This window comes from Copadichromis virginalis, linkage group LG22 (assembly GCF_057382275.1).
Source record: "Copadichromis virginalis isolate Kocher_CV1m ecotype Utaka linkage group LG22, C_Virginalis_male_GT1.1, whole genome shotgun sequence".
Lineage (NCBI taxonomy): Eukaryota > Metazoa > Chordata > Actinopteri > Cichliformes > Cichlidae > Copadichromis > Copadichromis virginalis.
The window spans coordinates 14,168,031-14,190,137 of NC_140638.1; the positions used below are offsets into that span (position 1 = coordinate 14,168,031).

Consider the following 22,107-nt stretch of genomic DNA (forward strand, 5'->3'; position numbering starts at 1 on the left):
GAGGGGAGAGCAGTCAGCGCAGCGGTCCGGAGTGAGCTGCTGAAGCTGCTGCGGGTATTGATATTGCAGCACAGTCACATATCCCGGAGAACGATAAGGGACAATTTAAAGTACCGCCTCCTTCGTTATCTGTCACACCCCGCGGTATATTTTTAAATCATCATGAATAGCTTTGCATTCTGGCGCAGAGAGAGAGGTCTGGAAAATCCTGCACAAGAGCATTGCCCTGTCATTTACAATCGGAATCTGCAGAGCATGCTTGATTTGAATGGAACAAGCTGAAAACAGTATGCAACCCAGAAGCTTTTGCTATGACTGAAGGGTCACAACAAGATCACTTTTACCACTTTAAAGTATGTTATTTACAGTTGAAACTTTTATTTGAAATTGATGCATAAATAAATTCATAAAACAAAAAGATCTGGCTTTTACTCAAGGCCAAATGTGGCCATGTTTGGCTGACTAGCCTCAGACTAGCCTTCCCTATAAAGAACAGATTTCAGGTGTCCTGTGCCATAAATGAATCATAAGTAGCCCACATAGGGCCAAATATGCAGCACTTCTATGAAATGTGATTACTCCTCATCGAGGTTCTGGCAAAAATGAGCAACAATAAAACTTTTCTTCAATGAACAAATTAAAGGCAGGTTGAAAAGTCCACAGTTACAGTCTTATTCATGATGTTGTGTAAGTGATACAAGTGCAAAATGATGGCTGAAGAATGAAAGACTAGAGAGGGAGACAATTTTAGCTCCTCTTGTTTTCAAATTCACATAAAAGGTAATTTTATGTTAAAGGCCTCACAGTACTGTATCATCTCAACACAGCACTCCACTCTCACAATGCTGTCTTACTTGTGGTTCCTAGAATATTTAAAAAATTAAATGGGAGGCAGAGCCATCAGCTTTCAGGTCCTTCTTCTGTAAAACCACGAGGAGGACCATATAGGGCTGCAGGTGACCATGAACAATATCTTAGGAACAAGTCTAAGCTGCTGAGGGTTTCCATTATCCACTATTTCTTCTACATTCATCTCATTTCACTCACTATGTGTTTATACATCACTCTACATTTAATTAGGAGTTATTAGTGTGTGTTTTGTCTCTATCCCCTCACCCTTAGCATGAAGCAGCAGATGGCTGCACTTCCTTCAGCCTGGTTCTGCAGGAGGTTTCAGCTAATATTGTGCTTTAATGTTGTATATTTAAAAACTGTTTTTCTATTCTTCATTTCACACAAACCAGCAGAAACACTATAGACCGAACGTCACTGAGAACCACACAATCAGGCTTTGGTCCTGCCATTTATGGGGTGTGCACTGGCTCATCTCAGTCAGTAAAATGTGACAAAGTGGAAAAGTTAAAGCTTGATGCACTCAATTTGTATTTTCAGCAACGTTCTACAACATCTGTTAATGAAATACGCAACAGACACACACATGAAAGGAGCAAATGTTAGAGCGTACTTGTGCACTCTGCAGCGGGAGTGAATGATGCTTTGTAGTGGTCATACTGTGACTCGGCAGCAGCGGTCGATGCTGCACACCTGAGGAATCTCACACTCAGATAACAGCGGGACTGTCTGGGAAGGAAATGTCAAAGCCCGGAGAACAGACAGCGGTCACACTTACACCTATGAGTGTCTGTCATTGAGCTCTTTGGCACTTAAGGTTCTGAAATCCATCCTACATACAGCAAACCTGCGGCTGAGCTGAGGCAGTGAGACTCACTCTGAGTCAAGGCAAATGTGACACAATCATGAAATGAAGATGCAGGCAGGGCGTGGGCAAAGAATGTTATATTTCACTAGGTTTTCGACAGCCATTACTTGTAACAAAGTTTTAAGTATGCAGTTCATTGATGAATACTCAAAACAAGGACTTACCAATCGCTGAAGAAAACAAAATCAATTTAAAAATTGTTTTAGAAATATATTCATGAAGTTATTTAGATTTAACACAGAGTGGATCCTCAATTGATCGGGTTGCTGTTTCTAAACAGAGCTTTAATGTCTTTTCAGTCCTGAAGATTTGAAGCTGTTGCAGACTTGCTGCTGTGCTTTGAATCATTATCTTGTTACATGACCCAGTTTCGGTCAAGTGTTAGCTGTCGGACAGGTGGCCTCACATTTGGCTATAAAATACTTTGGTATACAGAGGAATTCATGGCCAGCTGAATGACTGCAAGATTCCCAGGTCCTGCAAAACAAGCCCAAATCATTATGCCTCCACCACCGTGCTTGGAATTTGGTTTAAGGGTTTGTGGTGACATTCTGTTTGGTTTTAACCAAATGCGGTGCTGTGAATGCCCAAACATCTCCACTTCAATATCACCTGTCCAAAGGATATTGTTCCAGAAGTCTTGCGGTTTGTTCAGATGGAACTTTGCAAACCTAAACTATGCTTGGAAGAGGCTTCAGGCTTTTTTTATAATTGTGCTGTCATTAACTTTAAAATTTAACATGCTAACCTAGGCCTGTAGAGTCTGAGATGTAGATCTTGGGGTTTCTCTGAGTATTGCATGGTAAATGCATTTGATTAGCAGTATCTGTCTGCTGCTAACCTTACTAATTCCCATGTAGGCAGTAAGGGTGCAGTTTAGTCCTAAAACTTTCTTCACATGACCTCATGTCCTGAAACCATGACTAAGGAATAACCACAATTTTTTCCACATCAGATTTCTTTTGTCTGAGACAGCCCAAAATAGCACAGTTTCTAGACAGCATTAGAACATTTAAATGACACATTTAAAGGTTATTATTCTTTTTGTGTGTGTGTTTGTGTCCATATATATGTTTCCTACATCAGTTTTTAGATTTTACACACAAAACAAATGACTACTTTACAAAATGTACATTCTCATACAAGTGAAACCTACTCATATATATAAGTAAAATTTGCCACATCTGAACAAGCAAAAGGATTTCAATTCTTCTCTACCTATAATAATAATATCAATAATAACAATAAACACTGAAAACTGGCAGGAGTTAGCATTGTTATTGGATACTTTTACTTAGCAACAGGATGAAATTACTTCTTCCACCACTGATGCCAGAGCCTCGTCAGATGGTTAATAATGTAATGTTAGTAACAGAGTGAGCTTCAGTCTACACCACTCCCACTTAGACTACACTGAATTCAGACAAGGAGTTAAAGAGGTAACAAATGATTTCTTTAGGCTCTCATATACTAAAAAAAATCTTCTTGCAACACGAATTTGGAGGGGGATGTTTACTTTAGATTACCTTTAAACATTTTAACTGGCATCTCTGCATAGATGAAATACGTTTAACTGCAGGAACATTTCCTAGAACATGTTGAATGTGCTGAGATGCTGTTTTGCTATCTAAATAAAACATATGCAGCTGCTTTTTCTGTGAACTAAAGGTCGGCATTTAAATGACCCAGCTAACATGAGCATAACATCTTAAAAGCAAAGCATGGATGAGAAAATTAAAGCCCAAGACGAGACGGAAGAGCTGTGTTTTGCCGACTTTTTCATCTCTTAATTGTGACATATTGAGTTCATGCACAAAAATCCACTGGGAGCCAGCTAAATTAGACCAAACATAGTTAAACATGCATGTGTGCCATGCCTCAGACCTGCATACAAGCTAACGTTAACATTTTCCAGCAGCCTTCAAACAACCAGCCTGTAATTAGACACTATCATTACATTGTAGCTGAGCTTAGATCATCAACTGAGTCAAGAGCAGCACTGAAATTTAGTTTTAAAGTGTCTTCAGATGTTTGAGCTGTTACAAATCTTTCTGGGAAACAAATTTTTAACCAGCTTGTGCCCAATTGCTACAGCATCTATAAGCTTAAGACACATTTTGGACACTTTTAATGTAATCTGACCTGTTAGACTGACAAACAGTAACACCTCTGATGGTGAACGTGACTCTTTCATATACAGCCTGCACCACCAGGTGGGATTAATTAGTTTAAGTTGCTCAGCAGAAAGGGTGACTCAGTTAAAACACAGAGCCCACCATGCAGTTTATTTAAAGTAGTTTTAATTCTGCTTGAGTCATGTCAGTGGTTTCATTTAACTGGGTTGCCAGCATAGCTGTCAATTTACCACAAATTATAAGATGGACAAAAAAAAACTCCCCTGCAGAAGTTAAGATTCCCATAAAAATGTGCTTTTGTGAGTGTAAATGGAAAATGTTCAGACAAATGGAGCAGCATAGAGGTTCTACTTCACCTTGCTGCAGTTGCAGAGCAAAATCTGTACAACACTCATGAAATGACAGGAAAGACGACGAGCCTTTGAATCATTTTTCCTCCCATAAAGAAAAAAAACCTCAAAACCCAGTTTCCGCTGACTGGCTGCTTTTATTCCCTCTTGGATGCAGAGCGGCAGAGGCAAACCGGTTCAGGAGGGACGAGTCTGGGAAAACTGCTGCACTCATCCCGCAAACTGGCAAAACCATCAACTTGCCATGCTTTCTGCATGATGTTGACTGCACTGACCAAAAATTAGGGTATGGAGAGCCACTGTGAAATTTTGATGCAATTATATTATCTGTGACACATCGTTTTTTTGTTTCAATGCCTGGCAGTGACGCTAGTTGCTTCGCCAGCTGGAGATCTGGAAGCAAGTCGAGTTGGTCTTTTAGTAAATCAATATGTGTGGTTAACCAGTGAGGAAAAAGAGACTGCGTTTGCTTCATAAGCTGCCAAACTTATATATCAGTGATAAAACTAGAGCTGATTTTATTCATAAGGATAATTCTGGATATTTATAGCAATGCTAAGATATTTTTTACTGAAGTAACTGTTTTTGTTTGGGCTGACTGCTCTTTTAATGGGGCCTATTATACTATTATCATATATTCCAGCTCCATATTTTTCCTCTTGGACTCTTGGAGAGCACCATTGCATGATTCACAGCTCAAAATAATCTTGGTGCAACACTTCAGTTCATGTAGTGTCTGAAACAAGCCGTTTCAATTGAGTTCAAATAATTAAACGTATATAACGCCAATTCACAACAACAGTTGCCTCAAAGCACTTTATAGTATAAGGTAAATTCTCAAGAATATTAGAAGGAAACCCCAACAATGAAACGCACTCCTATGAGCAAGCACTTGGCGACAGCGGGAAGGAAAAACTTCCTTTTAACAGGAAAAGGAACCAGGGGCAATGATGGGAAGCCAAATTTAGTGCTGTGTGATACTGCAGATTTTGATATTGATCCGATACCAGGTATTGCAGATACCAATACTTTAAACCTATAAAAGCAGCTTATGAAGGTGAGAACAGTGTGTCATTATTTATTAAATGAATCATCATTAATTTGCCAATTGAAAAAGTAACGTTTTGAGCCTAATCTTGAAAGTACTAAGTGTAAAGTGTAGCTAAGAAAACAACGTACTATGAAGTTTTTGCTCCTTCTCATCAGTTGGGCCTGAAATGCTTTAGTAATAAACAAATTAAGCTTACAGTTAAAGCATTACAGCAAGAGGCAAATCCTATGTAGTAATAAGCTGAGAGGTTAAGGAAGAAAAAAGCTAGCTAAACATCTTAAACCACATCACAAATAACCAAATTAAAACCATGTATATGTGATTAAGCACAATTGGGGTAATTTAACCAGTATATTGATATGTAAGTAGTGAAGAAACTGTAATAGATGTTTCAAAGCTTTTTTCCTGCCTTTGTCAGTTTCTACAGTTGTTCGCGAATGAGGTCATAATTGAAACATGAAAAAGTGTTACACAACGCAGGTGTGACACAGTGCCAGTGCATAAAATGTCAAATGAGGTGAGTGAGGACTTTGTTGAGACTACCCAGTCCATGTTGGCTCCTGACGAGCCATTTCTTTCTCCACATGGTTGTCCAGACACTTTGGAAAGACAGACTCATTTGTCTGAAGGTTTTCAGTTTTGGAGAGCTCTGTGTCTGGGCTTCTGTAAAATAATATGGCTATTTTCAGCCTCACGAATCATCCAAGCAGACTGTAACCACCACCGTTATTAATGCTGCCAAAAGCCAGAGTACTGTCGCTTCTCTGACATTAGACTGTATGTATGAAGCCTGCTGTGAACGAGCACTGCTGTTCTCCTAATGCAAGGCTCCTGTTCAAGCTTATGTAACACTTTTTAGTTGAAATGATAAATAAGCTTTAGATACTAATTATCTACCTAATGTTTTGTGCTTCTAAGAGCAAAAGGTTTGCGTTTCCATCTCCAGTCTGTTAATGACTCTACAGTCAGAGCCAGATGTTTTAGCAGTGGCAGAAAATGTGTTTCTTACAATAAGCTGCTTTGGTTTCCATTTATATTATTCTTTCTATGATATAGTCAAGAGCATTCATAACCATTTAAGAAGTTTCAAAGATTTTTATTGGCAAATAATAGAAATTTGCACCAGTGCCAAATGTTCTGGTGATGACTTTAGCCATTTCCATGAAGGAGGTGATTTTCTCAACCCAATCGCTCAACACCAAAGTTCCTGGTTTTATGTGATTTTATGTTCTGTAGCCATGTCAGCATAATCATGTAAGAGGGGAGCAAAGAAAAGTGCTTCAACTGCCCATTGTTTCTTCTTTTAGGTAGCCAGATTTTCTTGACATTTTTAAAAGTGGTCTTGAGAAACAGTTCTCCAGGCTTTCCAAAGGTCTTTCAATGTTTTTCTTTGGACCTTGGCTGATTTTCCCTCATTTTCAGTTCAGTCCTTGTATCTAATTATTTTCAGAGAAGTGGTTTTTTTTGGTTGTTGAGCTACTTAACACTGACCTATGAATCATTCAAGGATAAAAAGGCATCTGACTCAAGGGATCCAACTATTGTGGTCTGTACAAATAAACAACTTACCTCTTGGCCATTCAATTTATCAATCTATTGTTCACTGAAGCCTCACCAGATAGAAGGGAAACGGCAAGAAAAGAAAAGGCTGAGGTATCTCAACTTTCACAAGAACTGGACCGAAAATCAATGGCAACAGGTCTTAGGAAATGAAAGGTTTTGGTTCAAATCAATGTGTATGGAGGACGTCAGAAGAGCAGGACAACAGTGACTGTCGAAAGGGACCCAAACACAAACCCAATGCAGCAAAAGCATACCTCGATAGATAAACTTTCGCTATCAGTCGTGGTTCGGCCTCCCCTGGAATCCGGACCCCCAAATTACTGAAGATGTGTGGGATCATTTTGACAGAGAGCAGAACAAAAGGCAGCCAACACCCAAAGAAGAGCTTTGAATGTCCTTCAAGAAGTTTGGAGAACAGGCTGTGTTGAAGAATAAAGGAAGTCGCACAAAACATTGACTCGGGCTTGTTAGAATTGTACAAACTGTGTCTTATGTACTGCATTTTCATGTATGTTTGCACGTTTCAGCAAATTGCTACAAGAATTCCCTTTCTACTGTCTGTGCTTCTGTTATCACTCATCCTTCATTTAAGCTCGACAACATCAGTTGTCCCATGATGCCAATTGGCTAATCATTAGCTTTGACTGTTGAAAATCTGCATAAACTGATTTTTAGTCACACGAGGGAGCGTGTCTTAAACACTAATATTATTACCTCATAGGTTTGTATCCAAACAAGTTTGACACAAACTTAAAATGGGCAACAAGGATCATTGGGTTTTTTTTGTATGAAATCTTTAAACTTTGCACCCCGTGATTGTGATTTTCCACATGAAAATGCAAACACTTTAGTCTGACATTTATTCACAACACTATAAAGAAACAAAGGGACACCTAAGTGAACTGCAGTCTGACTTCACTTCCTCATATTGTTTACAGATCATTTTCATGGTGCAGCAGTTTGTTAAGAGTCCGTACAGCCTCCACTTGGTATCTTCACAGTCTCTGTTTGACCTGACCTTCTGCTCAACTCCAGAACAAGGTATGTCCAGAGCTCCTGTGAAAACTGGTCAGCACAAAGGGGAGGCTAAGTGTCTCTGATTTGTCTGGTCAGTACCAGTAGGACGTTCGGTGCCTCCTGTTCTCCTGGATACCGAGTTTCTCCATGACCTCCTCCTCCAGGGTTTTCAGAGATGGTATGTATGTCTTTTCAAGAGCATCTTCGGGACTGGTATCTTTAGGTCCATCTGTGAAAGCAGAATGCATCGTTTCAATTGACACCAACTATTTTTTCAATCATCAGACACTTCTATCACTTTGTTGGACAAACAGAAGACTTTTAGTTTCACACAAGAAGAACTTGAAATAAATAGTGTGCTGGTTCTGCACTAGCAAAAACAGTCCTGCCTATGTGCGTTCAAGTTTAGAAAGAAATATTTCTTCCACTTCAAAACAGTCAAACTGGATCACTTAAAAACAGAAGTCTGAACAGGCGGAAAAATAAACAACAGCTGGTCTTAATGTGACGACTCTAAGCAACCCCTGAGATAAAATGGCTACTGAAATTTACACACACACAGACCCTTACCTTTCCACTGCTGCGGCACAATGCCATCTCGTCGCTCCACAACTGGTTTCGGGATGATTCTCCCCGTCCTGAGCGACACTCGGACTCTCTCACCCTCTTCTGTGAACCTCCACTCGACCTCGGTGGGTTTCCTGTAAGATCGAGATCAGTAAGTTAAAACTGGTCTGGAAAAATGCCAAAGAGCAGGAGCATTTAAATGGAAAAGGAAAAAGAAAAAGAAAAGGTGAACTATTTTTTGACTTTAGATTGCTGTGTTATCACAATTATTTTAATGGTGCTGTAAAGGAAAAGAATATTGTACAGATGCACAGAGATTACAGATTGCTGTTTTTTCACTAGAAAATCTTATGTTAAAATCTATTACAGCTGTAAGTTTTAACACTTACGGTTACAAAAATTAACTATTTATTTATTTGTTTTTTTTAAGGAGCCAAACTAAGACTGAGAACTAACCCGTGGTCCATCTAGTTTAAGGTTCTGCATAAGCATAGCAACAGATGTTAGGACTGAGGCAGAGTTCAGCATACCTGTCTGAGGGGTCAACGAGGGCAACATCACGGACCAGGATGGGAGCCTCACTGGCAATGTACGTCCCACGGTAATCTGCAGTTTTTCCAATATACCTGTGATGCTACGATGGGAAAAAAAAGTTCACAGTTCTCCCATTTAAAAGGCACAAAATGCAAACAGATGAATGCCAAAAGGCTTTCAATGGTGTGCTTTGTCTGCAGCTACACCCTGACCACCCACATCCCAGACATCTGGCTCCACCTGGTGGAGCAACGAGATAAGTATGAAGCATTTTTAAAAGAGCTAAAAAAGAAATGGAACAGCTAATATAATTTTGGGGGAAATGAAAAAATCTGTAATGTAATCATGTCCAGGACAGTTCAAGTGTATGCTGAAAATTTTTTGTAGGAAAACAGATAGCCTTTCATCTTCTCCCAACACTTACACAATGCTCACTCAATAAAAGGCATGTAACTTACATTTCAAAAGCAAAATCTATAATGCGCATTTCTCAATAAACAAATTAAAAAAAATAAACAACACTTCCTTACTGTGTTCAGTCCCTCCAGGATGACCCAGTTTCTGCGTCTGAAGACTTGGATAACTTTCCCCTGCTTTCCCTTGTCATTGCCTTTCCGAATCTCAACCTGAGAAATCAAAAGCAAACATTTAAACTCTATGTAGGAAATTTACTACTTTAAATAAAATGAATATACTTTTTTGTTACTGTACCACTTTTGCTGGTTTGGCCAGAAAATATTTTACCAATTCGTTGACTGAATTTTCCTAAATTAGTTTTCATGCATGTTTACAACAGATGTATGTTACTTCTCCTGACTCTATCAGTTGTGGCTACACCAAAGTAATTACAACATTATTAGCATTAGCTGTATTACAGATTAAAACTTTATCAACATACAGATAAATCACATGAACACATACTGGACTTAATTTTAATATTATCCTCATTATCGGTTGCCTTGTATAGTTTTTTTCTACTATGTATTGCAAAGCTCTCTGTTTCTTCTTGGTTTTAGAACAACGGGGGAATATAAATGGTGAGTGGACTGCTTCTTATATTGTGCTTTTCTATTAGCACTCAATTGTGGGGTGAAACTTTGGAAAGCTTTACACCAAACACTGAATATTAGACAATTTAAACCTATCAATATAAAGAAAAATATTTGCACAATATGAGTCAGATGAAAGCTTGACAGCTGAGTCCCAAAAAATGTTTTCTCACCGTGTCCCCTTTGAGCACAGACCACTCCTCTGGCGCTATCGGCTCAACAAACACCTTCCTCCTCCTCTTCCCCGGTGGATTTAACCTTTTAGCAGCGGCTGTCCACGGCCTGTTGGTGCCGTAACGGTAATCTTTGGGCACAATGACCCTGGCTGCCATCGACAGCAGAGTGGTCAGCCTCATTGTGCTGCAAGTCAAACAAGGGTGCTGAGGTTTTTTTTCCAAGAGGCTGGCAGCCATACACAGGAGCAACGCAAGCTAGGCTAATATGAATTATGCTATCAATAACGTTAGCCTAGAGCGGCTAACTCGCCGCCGTTTACGTACACACAAACATTTCACAAATGAGACTGCTGCCTAATTTTTTTTAAGTACAACCCTAAAAGTAGATGTATTAAAATACAATAAAAGAACGTCATGCAGAAATCACTTACCCTCTGTTGATGTCAATGACACATGTAGCGGAGCTGACACCTACAGGAACCTACCGGTAGCGCCACCTACTGGACAGGAGGGTCGCAACAGGCCTCACGCATGCGCAGTTGCTAAATTGACCGATATGTGGGCAGTATGCAGGCAGAGCAGGCTGCTTTGGGCAAGATGACCTTCACACTGCTGCAGCTGCTGCTCAGTATATTCAAGCCATACAATACTAAGAGTGACTCAATAAAGAACGCAATATTTTATTACATTTTTAAATAAAATATAACACCAAGAGGAAACGTTTTAAAATTAAGTAAGGCAAATGTGTCTAAGACAAACTTAAAATGTTTTTGAATGAATGCCATTTTCAACAATTCCAGCTTCTTCAATAGTGCACCTGTTCAAGTGTTCATTGAATACAGATCGTCTGGACCTGGCTTGATATGCAGCAACTCATTTAGACATGTAGACATGGTCAAGATGACCGGTTGAAATTCAAACTGAGCAGCAGAATGAAGAAATAAGGTGATTTTACTGACTTTGAACATAGCACAACTGTTGGTCTGAGTATTTCAGAAGCTGCTGATCTGTTGAGATTTTCACACACAACCATCTGTAAACAAGAAACAAGAAAATATCCAGTGAGCAGCAAAGAAAAGAACAGCTATACTGCTTTGAGCTGATGGGAAACAGTAACTCAAATAACCACTTATTACAACCACAGCAGCTTAATGCACCATCTCACAACATTCAAATAATCTCAGACCACTTTCCTGAACACTGGTAGAAGGGGAGATTCACATCATGGATGAGCAGCTGAGGAATGCTTCCAGCACCTCATTGAATTAATACCACGAAGAATTAAAGCAGCTCTGAAGGCAAAAGTTGGTCCAACCTGGTGCTAGCAAGGTGTACCTAATGAAGTGGTTGGTGGGTGTATGGATTTGCTACTACATTTTTGCTGATTCCAAAAGGTTATGTGTAAAACCTGAATGGCTCAGTGTGGAAATATTTAATTTCAAGGCCACCCACTGAGGCAGATGCAGGCCGTGATTACAAGCCTCGCTGCTATGTCACTGTGACAAGCACGAGTGATATTTAAGCATGAGAGGAGGCTGTCATTTATGAAAACCTGCAATCATACATGTGACTGTTTGTCTTTGACCTTGGATTTTGGTAAACATCCATGTTTGCTGCAAGCGAAAGACGGATTTTTACCTTTCTGGGTTACAAAGACAGACAATAAAGCTAATCTGTGTAAGCACAGACACAGTCATTAATCTTGAGAGCCGGATGAACAGACACCACACCGCATTCCAAAATCAGTTTCAGCCCACGGTTGGATCTACGCCCTAATACAGTAGTTAAAACAACTTGTGCTTAACCTAACCCCACAGCAAACTTAGAGCTGTCAGGACATGTTACGTAACAACAAAACTAGTTCAGCTACCACAGCCTTTGGGGCCGAACCGCACAGAGAGGCTCTGCGTCAGCAGCAAATTATTTGTGGCAGCTGCATAGAGACACAAAACACGTTCCATTGTTAATTTCCTGCATTTTTTTTTTCAAATCAGAGACAATAATTAGATGTGAAACAAGTAATTAATTTTAGTTGCTCTGTAAAGTTATGGTAGCCTTTCCCATGCTCTGAGCTCGATTTAGAGCAACAGATCCCACATAATACTTGGTTTTCAGCAGGCACTGTACTGACTCAATAAAAATAGACAATCCTGATCGTTAAAACCAAACACAACAACTAATGTGACTGTTTTGGGTTCTTTCCAGAAAGCTGATACCCTAGATTAGTTTAAGTAAGGCAGAAACAAGTGTTTTTTTGTAATCAACATGTTTATTAAATGGTCTGGCAACTACAATAGTAAACAAAGCAGCAGATTAAGATGAATGGCAGCTTCCAAAGGTAACAGAAGGCTAACCCCCCCCCCCCAAAAAAAACAACAACAACAAAACAAAGTTTTACACTTTAATTCCAAATTAAACTTTTGAATAACCTCCAGATCCGGCCTTTGACCATTTTAAGGTTTTTAAATCAGCGGTGTGACGATAGGAAGGTGGCCATCTTCGACACAACATTCAGAGCTGAGCTTTCCCTTAAAAGTTCATAGTGTGATAAACTATCAGCTAACGCTGCTAATTACATGAAAGAACACTGAAGCGATGACGATGACATCCAAATGGCGTGGGTGAAAGGGCCCGAACCCCTTGGGATACTGTTACAGTGGAAAATAACACCATATTCTGAACATGTCGTCTAAACAGATGTTGGAATAAAACACGTCACAACTTTGTTTCACAGTCAAAATAATAAGACCACTGAAGTAAAACAGATTAGTATTCCAGTTAAGAGGGTGGGAAACCAAGAAAAGAAAGTCATAAACTGAAGATTTACAAAAGGTTCACTCTCTGTATTTACCCATATTCAGTTTCTTGTTTCTTTCAATGAATCTCACTTTGTGCAGTCCAGATCAGCGACTCGTTTCAAAGGTGTCGAGAATACATTTCTGAACACAAGTTTTTTTTTTCAACAGCTTCAAGCAACAGTGGAACTACTGTAAGCTAAACATGAAATCACAACATGAAACTGAGTTTTAGAAGACTTTTCCAGATAATTTCCACATGGAGGGGTGATGCCAACAACCTTTCCCTTGCAGTCATTACCACTGCTCCACATTACCTTTAAGGCTCAATTTCCCCAGATAAGGATTAAGCCTACACCAGCATTTTTTTCTAAAATTTTTTCCAAGTCTGCCACTAGAATAAATCGATGTTTGGGAAACCTGATGCTAAAGTTTAAAGATTCTGCCCAGACAGAACATCACTCAGGAATGTCTCCTTACGTAAGGCCTCAGTCACACAGGCCTACGGACAAGTCGGTAACTACCAAGCAACCTCCGGTCACCAAGAAGAAACGTGCACTCTCTGACCATTTGGCGAGCGGTTGTTGCTAGCTGATATCAGTAAAAGACATGGATGAAGCTAACGTGGAAGTGCCCTAAATCTGCATTCTATCTGAACTGTAATTATAAATAGACTTCTGGTCCCATTGAACAGCTTTCTTTCTTGACTCTTATGTTCATGGGCTTAGTCACTAATTCTAGATCTGTTAGAATTACAATTAATCCCTCCTTGTGATTAATTTGGTTACTAGCAGATTACCACAGTCTACTGTAGTTTGGGAGGGAGACACCGAGTTGTCTGCAAACACTTTCCAACTAATGGTTCTGCGGAAGTGAAACTTTTTGAAATTTGACACAAACAGGAAATAAAGAACGTTCCGACTTCAGAATACAAGTTTGCACCCAACATCTTTGGGGAACAGTCTCGTTTCTGAGTTGTGTTTTACTACAGCTACGCAACTAGGTGACAAATGTCTGCAGACAAGTCGGCATCTTCTACACAAGTACAGCAACTTGAGAGCACGCAAAGCAGGTTTTCAGTGCAGCTCCGTATATTTCTTTGCAATCAGTTTCACCTTGCAACTGCCAGCAACTTCTCACCAAGTGATTGGGAATACACATTTAAGTGGTTGCCAGATAGTTGCCAACTGGTTTCTAGGCCTGCATGACTGAGGCCTAAACTGAGTAGCAGAGGGGCTTAAATCCTAAATTTGCTTTTCTCAAAAGGGGTTTACATAATTAATTCCACATATGGGTTCCTGTGAAATGAATCACGTACTTTGGTCACTCGCAATCAAGCATACACACCGAAACAACAAATGTTGTAGGGCAAAACAGACGACGATTAATGGGGGCAGGAAAAAAAACAAACACAAACAAACAAACAGAAAACCTCTGAATATTCAATCATATTTCGAATGAATGAATAAATGATTTAAATGAGGCTGAAAAGCTAGGTGATACAAATGGAAGCAGTAAAATTATGAACTTAAGCTAAGAGCATTGATGAAAATTTGTTCTATCGCCTGTACAATATCTACTTTTTAAAACCATCAAATGGGAGCATTTGTCAAATAAATGTTTTTTTTCCTTGTGATTTTAATGTTTGTTTGTTTCTTAAATTTACCATATATTCAGTGTTTATCCCCTCTAAGCTGAAAAATGTTTTGACACCTAGCATTCAGTCGTTGTAATTGCACTTAGAAATAAAAAATATATACACACCAAAATCCCATTTATAAATGAGCCCTAAAGTGCTCAATTCAATTGTTTTGAAATCAGATTAGCAAACTTTTTCTTTCTGGGATATATGATATCCCAAAAAATGGCAAATGAGTATTTGTTTGTCTCTCAATACAAACATTTAGGTTGTTTTGTTTTTTTTATTTATTTGTTTGTTTTAAAATTCTCTTATTAATTAAACGGCTGAAATCTGGCATCCTGCAGGTAATTGTGTTGATGCTTAAATTCCAGAGAAAAGCGTCAAAGGTTCGTGGTTTTCTTCTGAGTCGATGTTAAGCGCTGTCTGTCGCAGGCTGTGGGAACAAGAGGGAAAAGCAATTAAATAATTTATTTCATTTTATTTTCATCCACCGCCTGAAATTCAAAAAGACGTGGGGAATGTACTTTTTATATTACTGATACATCAAGTTTATTTAAAATACATGATGGTAAGCACTGGCTTTTTACATTAATAATTTTTTTGTGTGTAGACAGTTTCCTTAACTAATTTTCAGAAGTTTCAGAACTTGTCCACATGTTTAAAAAACAAACAAAACCCCCCAAAACAACAATACACTATATGGACAAAAGTGCTGTTCCACCAAAACAGTAAACCTACAGCAGCTTCTGGGCAACAAAGCTCCCAGTGCAAGGGTTTTGTGCTGATGTTAACGCCAGAGGAGGTTTAATCTCTGAAGTTAGTGAATCAGCAGAGCGTTTTATGCACTCCACATTCAGCAATCTGCTCTCCATCTTCACATGACTTAGCTGCTGTGATTCTTAAACACTTTCACTTTGCACTTATACAACTTACAGTTGATTGCAGAATATCCAGAGAGGAGGAAATTTCACAAATTGACTTGTTGAAATAGTGACATCCTATTACAGTACCACACTAATTCAGTGATATCTTTAGAATGAGCCATTCTTTAACAAATGTTTGCAAAAGCAGACTGCATGACTAGGACATTGACTTTATGCACTTATGGCAGTTGGACTGAAAACACCTGAACAGTGTTCCAATACTTTCAAAAGTACGTAAAATGAGGAAGAAGGCACATGTTGACTTCTTCCTTGTCCACGTGTAAATGCAGAAACTGGCTTTTACTGCTATATAACAGCGTTTACATGTGGACAAAAGGCCCCAACACATGGAAACAGCTACGTTTTCATGTGGAATGGCTTCTAGTTTTGCTGGTGTTTTGGTGGCTTCAGAAAAGTTTCCATCTTTGTCCATTAAACACCTGCCAAAACAGACAAACTTGTTGAATTATTAGTATTCTACTTTGTTTTTTCGTTGTTAATTTATTTTGATTCAGATGGTCTGATGAAGGCCAGGTATGTTCAGGTAAAATTGAACTGCTGACACATTTTCTTGGCCGAGCACCTGCCCCACTTTTTGATGTGAATATGCATGTATTTTTCCTCTCTTATGAAAAAGAAAACTCACCACGAGTTCATTTTAAGGGATGTTTCCCAGGTAACCAAAACGAATAAGAGGGTTTTACCTTCTCTGCTGTTTGCTGGCCCCCTGCTGGAGCATTTTCCTGGGCCTCTGGTTTCGACTCACTAGGAGCAGTCGCCTTGGGTCCAGCCACATCGTTGAGCTTGGGCTCCACGTTAGACTGGTTGCCGTCTACTTTAGAATCACCTTCCGCTTCTGAATCCTTTGGCCGCTTCGGAGAGGTCTATAAAAGTTTGATAAGCATCAGACGGCTTTACAGTGAACTTGGACTGTGAGTCAGGTTTAACCTCACCTCTGTGGACTCCTCTGCTTTTCGTTTGGTTCCTCCCCTCTCATTTTTCTCGTCAATGACCAGGGCTCCTTCGTCCTCGTCACTACTGCCTTCTGCATCTGCTTTTTCTGAACTGCCCGTATCTCCTGCTCCTTCTGATGTGTTGTCCTTCTTCGATGACTACAGGCAAAGAGTTGCACATTAGTGAAACATGGGGAAACTAAGTCTAGATCTACCCATCAATGGCGAGGTGTGACAGTATCACTAGTGACGTAGTAGAGGTTAAACTTCCAGATAAACAGCTGAGTGAGCTTTGAGAGTAACTGATAAATGGTTACATTACATAGTTTGTCCAGCAGAGTGTGCTCTGATCAGAGTCATTACAGTTTTGTATTTTCAGTTGTGCTTTCAACTCAATGTGGTTTCAGTTCATTTTCAATGAGATTTAGTTGCTGTTTAGTTTTATTGTTTAATTTTAGCAGTTCTTTTTATTACTTTCAGTGCTAGTTTTAGTTTACTATAGCATGGGTGTATTTGGGTATTTGTCAGATTGTAAAATTTAATAGGTTTAAACCACCACAGTAATACATAATATTAAAAATCCCTGAGACATTCCAGTCTCAATGAACAGTTGCACCAGAGCCTGTTTGTGCTTGCTGAGAGGACATATTTCAGATTAAAATTAAAAGATATTTTCTCTGTACAAAGCTATTTCAGTAATTATGCACATAACATTGTTTCACTTTTCATTTATGATATTTTTTCACACCCACTTTTAGTTTGGCTTTAGTTACTTATAATAATCTTTGCTCTCACCCATCTCTGTAGCAGTCCTTCTTCCCAAATTACTTCTGGAAACTGTTTACATGTTGAAAATAAATTCAGCAAACCAAAACAAAGCAGCAAATGTGGCCGCTGAAAAGGCGGTGGTGTAGAATCAAACCAGCTCTTTATGTTTCAAGCCAGTTTAGAAAAACATCCCGCTTATGCTATTTCCCCCTTTCAATATTCTCTCACACAGTACAAACCACAAACCACAACTTGTGCTGCTGCTTGCTCGTCTTTGCCACTCATTGGGCAGAGCAGACAGAGGTGCGCCTTTGGCTCTCCCGCCAAAGGCGCACTTACAGGTCACAACTGGCAAACCCTTGTTCACAAAGTCACTGGATTTGTGGGCTATAAAGTCGATAATCACCAAATTGGCAACAATTAGATGAGCTGAAGTGTGATAATAATCACTGGTATGAATCAGCAGGTGTTCAAGCTAAAATAGGATACATCAATCAACACAGTGTAAATCTAACCTCAGTGGCCTTCATATCTACTTACCTCGTAGCCTTCATGCGTGACCGTGGGGTTGTTCTCAATCTCCCAGAGTCCCTCAGCAAATCCTTTCCTCTTGTTTGCTTTTCCAAACTTCTCCTTGCATTCATCATATGAGGACAAATCCTTGGCCCCCAGGAAGGCCCTACAACAGTCAGTTATTACTTTTTTAAAATAAAATATGTACACACCCCTTTTTAAAAAAAGTTTTGACAAATGATCCAAGTTTCTTCCCATTTTGCATCCACGTGAAAAAATTAAAAAGTGACAACATTAATGGAAAAATACTCACGTCTCATGTGTTCCAAAAAAGAACACTTGGTACTTGTTTGAAGGCGACTTTACAGCTCCTTCGGGTAACTCGTCAATCTGTGAATTAGCAACACAGTTGTTTTAAAAGGAAAGCTGGTAAAAAAAACCAACTCAATACTTTAATAAATACTAAAATTATTCTAAAGTTAAACAATAGGCAAAAGAGTTAGGTCATTTCTCTATAAAACCACAAATACAAACAATAGTAATACTACTACACAAATGTATTTCATCATAAAATAATGCACCGTATATAAGAGTGGAAAACTTGTGCAAATGATGCCTTTAGGTTAGATCCTGGATAAATACTCCAAATAATTCATTATGAAGAAACAGTTTAAACAGTAAAGCTAAATTAGGTTCAAAGACCTGCAAATTCTTGTACAGTACTAAATAACAAGCAGTTTTTGAAATATATTACACACCTTGATGCACCCACAAACTCCCTGGTGAAAGTTTTACTGTTTACCATCTTTCAGCACAGTGTTTGGCTCGGACATGCCAATTTTTTTTTTTACATGCTTTTAAATTAGCACAGCACTACGCAGCGGCACAGGTAATCACTCTTATGATAGACAATCGTGGCGTGGCTCTGCCTCTGCCACACAGGCCTTTTGGCATCCCCAGATAGGACTACTGTGTCAGGATAGGTGGGGCAGGGCTGTTGACATGAGACAGGGGTGATAAGACCGAGAAAAAGGAGGGAAGATGCAGAGATCAAAACAGATACTAGGTGGTGTAGTGCAGATTATAGAGCATTTCTTTTTATATATTTATTCTTTAAATGAATGAACAGTGATTTTTTTTAAAGCAGGTAGACATAGTTAGTTGACTTTTATGAATGGCTGCAACACCAAAGGGCAGAAACACTGACTGAAAACTGCAATCTAAGTTTTCCTTTTCAACTGCACAAGACAGATGTGGCTGATGGGATTACATGCTGCTTCGCTTTTACATTTTCCTGCTTCAGCTGTAATACAGCATGCACAGAACTAACGTATTGGTTGCAGTAATCATCTTTTTTATTTATTTGGTATAAAGCATGACTTAAAAATGCTCCAAGAGCAGCTTTTCCCTTCATTTTCTCACTTTTTTCTTTTGAATGACAAGGAAAATGCCGACCGCAGTGCCAGTTAGACATTACGTTATAGTCTTACGTGACTATTTTTATTACCATGGAGCATTTTTTTTAACGTAATGGAACTAATTTCGACTTTACGAGTTGCTATCTCTCGAAACGTTTGGGCAGGCGTGTTTACAAAGTACCACAGCATTTGGCTTCACAAGTAGCCATTAGTCTGTAAAGCAACAGTTAAAAAGAAAAGGGGGGCAGTTTGAACTTATATTTAGCGAGCTGCTAACTCACAAAGTGGCTTAGTAGCAGCCCACCGTTGCAGCGAAGCACACGTTAACGCTGCGTACGACATGACCGTTAACTAGTAATCAATGCTGTGTTACCACAGTGCTGGTTTTAACCGTTACAGCTCAAAGTTAGCCTTACAAGGCCCCTAGGGACGAAAAAGACCAGCACACTAAAGGCGGCAAAGAGCAACTGGCAAAAACATTAATATTTTGTTAGCCCGGGAGGTTAAAGAGGTGTCTACTCTGCGATGAATCTCCAGAAAGAAATTCGCAGTGGTTTACAGTAGGCTAGCTGTATGTATGTGGATGGTCGGCACCGCCGCGCTAGGCTAACTCGTGGAGCTAGCGGCTGTTACAGGCCTCGCAGGTAAACAAGTGATTGGAGCCGAGCGGCTAAGGCGCAACGAGATGAAAACCAAACCCCTACGCTGGAAATGAGATATTCAACGACGAGCGCTTACTTACCCTTGCAGGCCAGTGTGGATAGCCCTTCATCTTAGCAAACACAAGATCTCCGGGTTTGTATTCCTTTTGCCTGTTGGACCTCGGCATGTTGAAAATGTAAGATGTAAATATGTGCGTGTGTAACTAATATGGTAAACTATCCGTAGTGGTCAAAAACACCTGCAGCAAGCAAGCCAGGCAGGCGACGGTTTGTTATCCAGAATAAAATCAACCCGCGGAAAACTGGAGCGGAGACACGGCGGGTAACGCACTTTTGCCACGACGTGGGGCAAATATACAGATGTGGTCTGAATAGTGTCACAGTTGCTATGACTAAACGCGGTAGTGTAACTATCTCGTATTAGCGCTTTCCCACAAGCCGCTGGCTCGTCCCTCGGACTATTTGGGTTTGAAATTGAAACCCGCTTCCCTTTGCAGACGCGCCCCCTGTACCTGAAGCGGCACAGCGCCCCTGCTGACCGAAGCACCACAGTAATTAACGCACCTAAAAGCAACGCCGACCACTTTATTAGGTACAGCTGCTCGTTAGCGCAGATATTTAATCAGCCAATCACATAACAGCAACAGCCGACTAAAAGACAAGAAGCTGAGCTGGAGGAGCTCAGCACATCAGAGGGACAGCTCATGTTGAGCATTTTGGAGACAAAGTTAGAGAAGCAAGCGTGAGATGGTTTGCACATGTGAAGATGAGGGCTGCTAGATATACTGGACTAAACATTTGGAATTTGGAGCTGCCAGGCAGGAGGAAAAGAGGGACACCTCAGAGGAGCTTCACTGATGTAGTGAAGGTGGACATACAGAGGGTAGGCAGGATAGAGGAGGATATAAGAAACAGGGTGAGAAGGAGACAGGTGATCAGCTGTGAGAACCCAAAGGGAGCAGCCAAAAGAAGAAGGGCTTGTCTGAATATTTCAGAAAAAGCCGATATCCCGTAATTTTCCTATACAAACATCTCTATGGTTTACAGACAATGGTCTGAAGGAGAACAAATATCCAGTGAATGGCGCTTCTCTGGATAGAAATGCTTTCAGCTGATAAGATTGCAATAGAATCTCAAATAACTACTTGTTACAGCTGAGGTATGCAGAAGAGCATCTCTGAATGAACAGCAACCTTAAAGCAGATGGGCTATAGCAGCACCTATACTGGGTGGAAAACTGAGACTACAATTCAGACTTCACCAAAAGGTCTTTAAAAAGGCCATGCTTTACAACCTGAGGAACTTAACTAAGAGTTAAATATCTGGTTAAAAACAAGTACAAATGTCCAAGATAATTAGTAGTAAGTAATGATGGGTAACTTAATTATTTTTCTTACTCAACCAGATTCAGGGGGTTTCCTATGTATTGACATTTTCAATTGTCCACCAAGGAGGTTTTGGCTTTCGAAAAACAACACACCCACTAGGACTGTGATTTTTAAAAAGTGGGCTTTAACAAAGGCTTAAAGTAACCAGGAAATTTTACAAACTTTTGCTAAATTAGATAACACAGGCACTCCAACAGGCTCTAAATTCTAAACTAGTTAAAATAATTACTTAATACAGTTTCTCTCAAATCCTTCCACTGGGTAAGACCAAGAGCCTGTGCAATCTTATCATCGTTGATGGCAGATGTTTATCTCACACTTGTGTAATGCTGGCCTTGGTGGTCACACTGGTGATCCTGTGAAGGTCTTATTCAGCACAACTGTGGTTCATACTACAGCACATCTTGGATTAACCAAAAAATGTAAAGAGAGATTAAAGTCCTGTGAACATACCACAGTGTTCAAATTTAATATGACTAAAGTTCCTGTAGTGCAAAAGTATGAGCCCAGCAGGCTGTCTGGTAAAGGTTGACACACTCATCAAAGATTAATCATCGATTCTCATTTCACAATCCACTCATGGAAACCTACAAAATCTTCCATTAATGGCCACAAATCAATTATATAAAGGAGGAGAAAAACTCTTTCAGTTACTTCAACAAGCAGACAGCTCCACTGTCACATTTTAATTGAAGCTTAAAGGTTTAAATCCTGTTTCTGACTTCTAGCTAACATGATATTTCTCATCCGGTTCTTTGATAGGCTTAGACCACACCACATGACATTCAATTAATCGCCCATTTGATGATGTGAATATTATTATGTACACAGTTTGCTGCAATTTTGTGATGTGCGTGGGTAGACAATGACAATGATGAGAAGA

General features: G+C 39.6%; 2 protein-coding genes across 2 annotated transcripts; both read right to left on the reverse strand.

Annotated features, from left to right (window-relative positions):
• Positions 1-7,660: 7,660 nt before the first annotated feature.
• mrpl24 (mitochondrial ribosomal protein L24) lies at positions 7,661-10,682 on the reverse strand. The gene is made up of 6 exons (XM_085446262.1): positions 10,594-10,682; positions 10,160-10,346; positions 9,468-9,563; positions 8,934-9,037; positions 8,407-8,537; positions 7,661-8,065 (listed from the first exon to the last, which is right to left on the reverse strand). Exons 2-6 carry the CDS (start codon positions 10,340-10,342, stop codon positions 7,929-7,931), a joined length of 651 nt encoding a protein of 216 aa, XP_085302388.1. The 5' UTR covers positions 10,343-10,346; positions 10,594-10,682; the 3' UTR covers positions 7,661-7,928.
• A 1,868-nt stretch (positions 10,683-12,550) lies between these two features.
• On the reverse strand, positions 12,551-20,406 carry LOC146682989 (hepatoma-derived growth factor-like). The gene is made up of 6 exons (XM_085445808.1): positions 19,917-20,406; positions 18,070-18,146; positions 17,784-17,922; positions 16,476-16,634; positions 16,227-16,406; positions 12,551-15,032 (listed from the first exon to the last, which is right to left on the reverse strand). The coding sequence occupies exons 1-6, from the start codon at positions 20,001-20,003 to the stop codon at positions 15,012-15,014; spliced, it is 663 nt and encodes a 220-aa protein (XP_085301934.1). The 5' UTR covers positions 20,004-20,406; the 3' UTR covers positions 12,551-15,011.
• Positions 20,407-22,107: the final 1,701 nt, after the last annotated feature.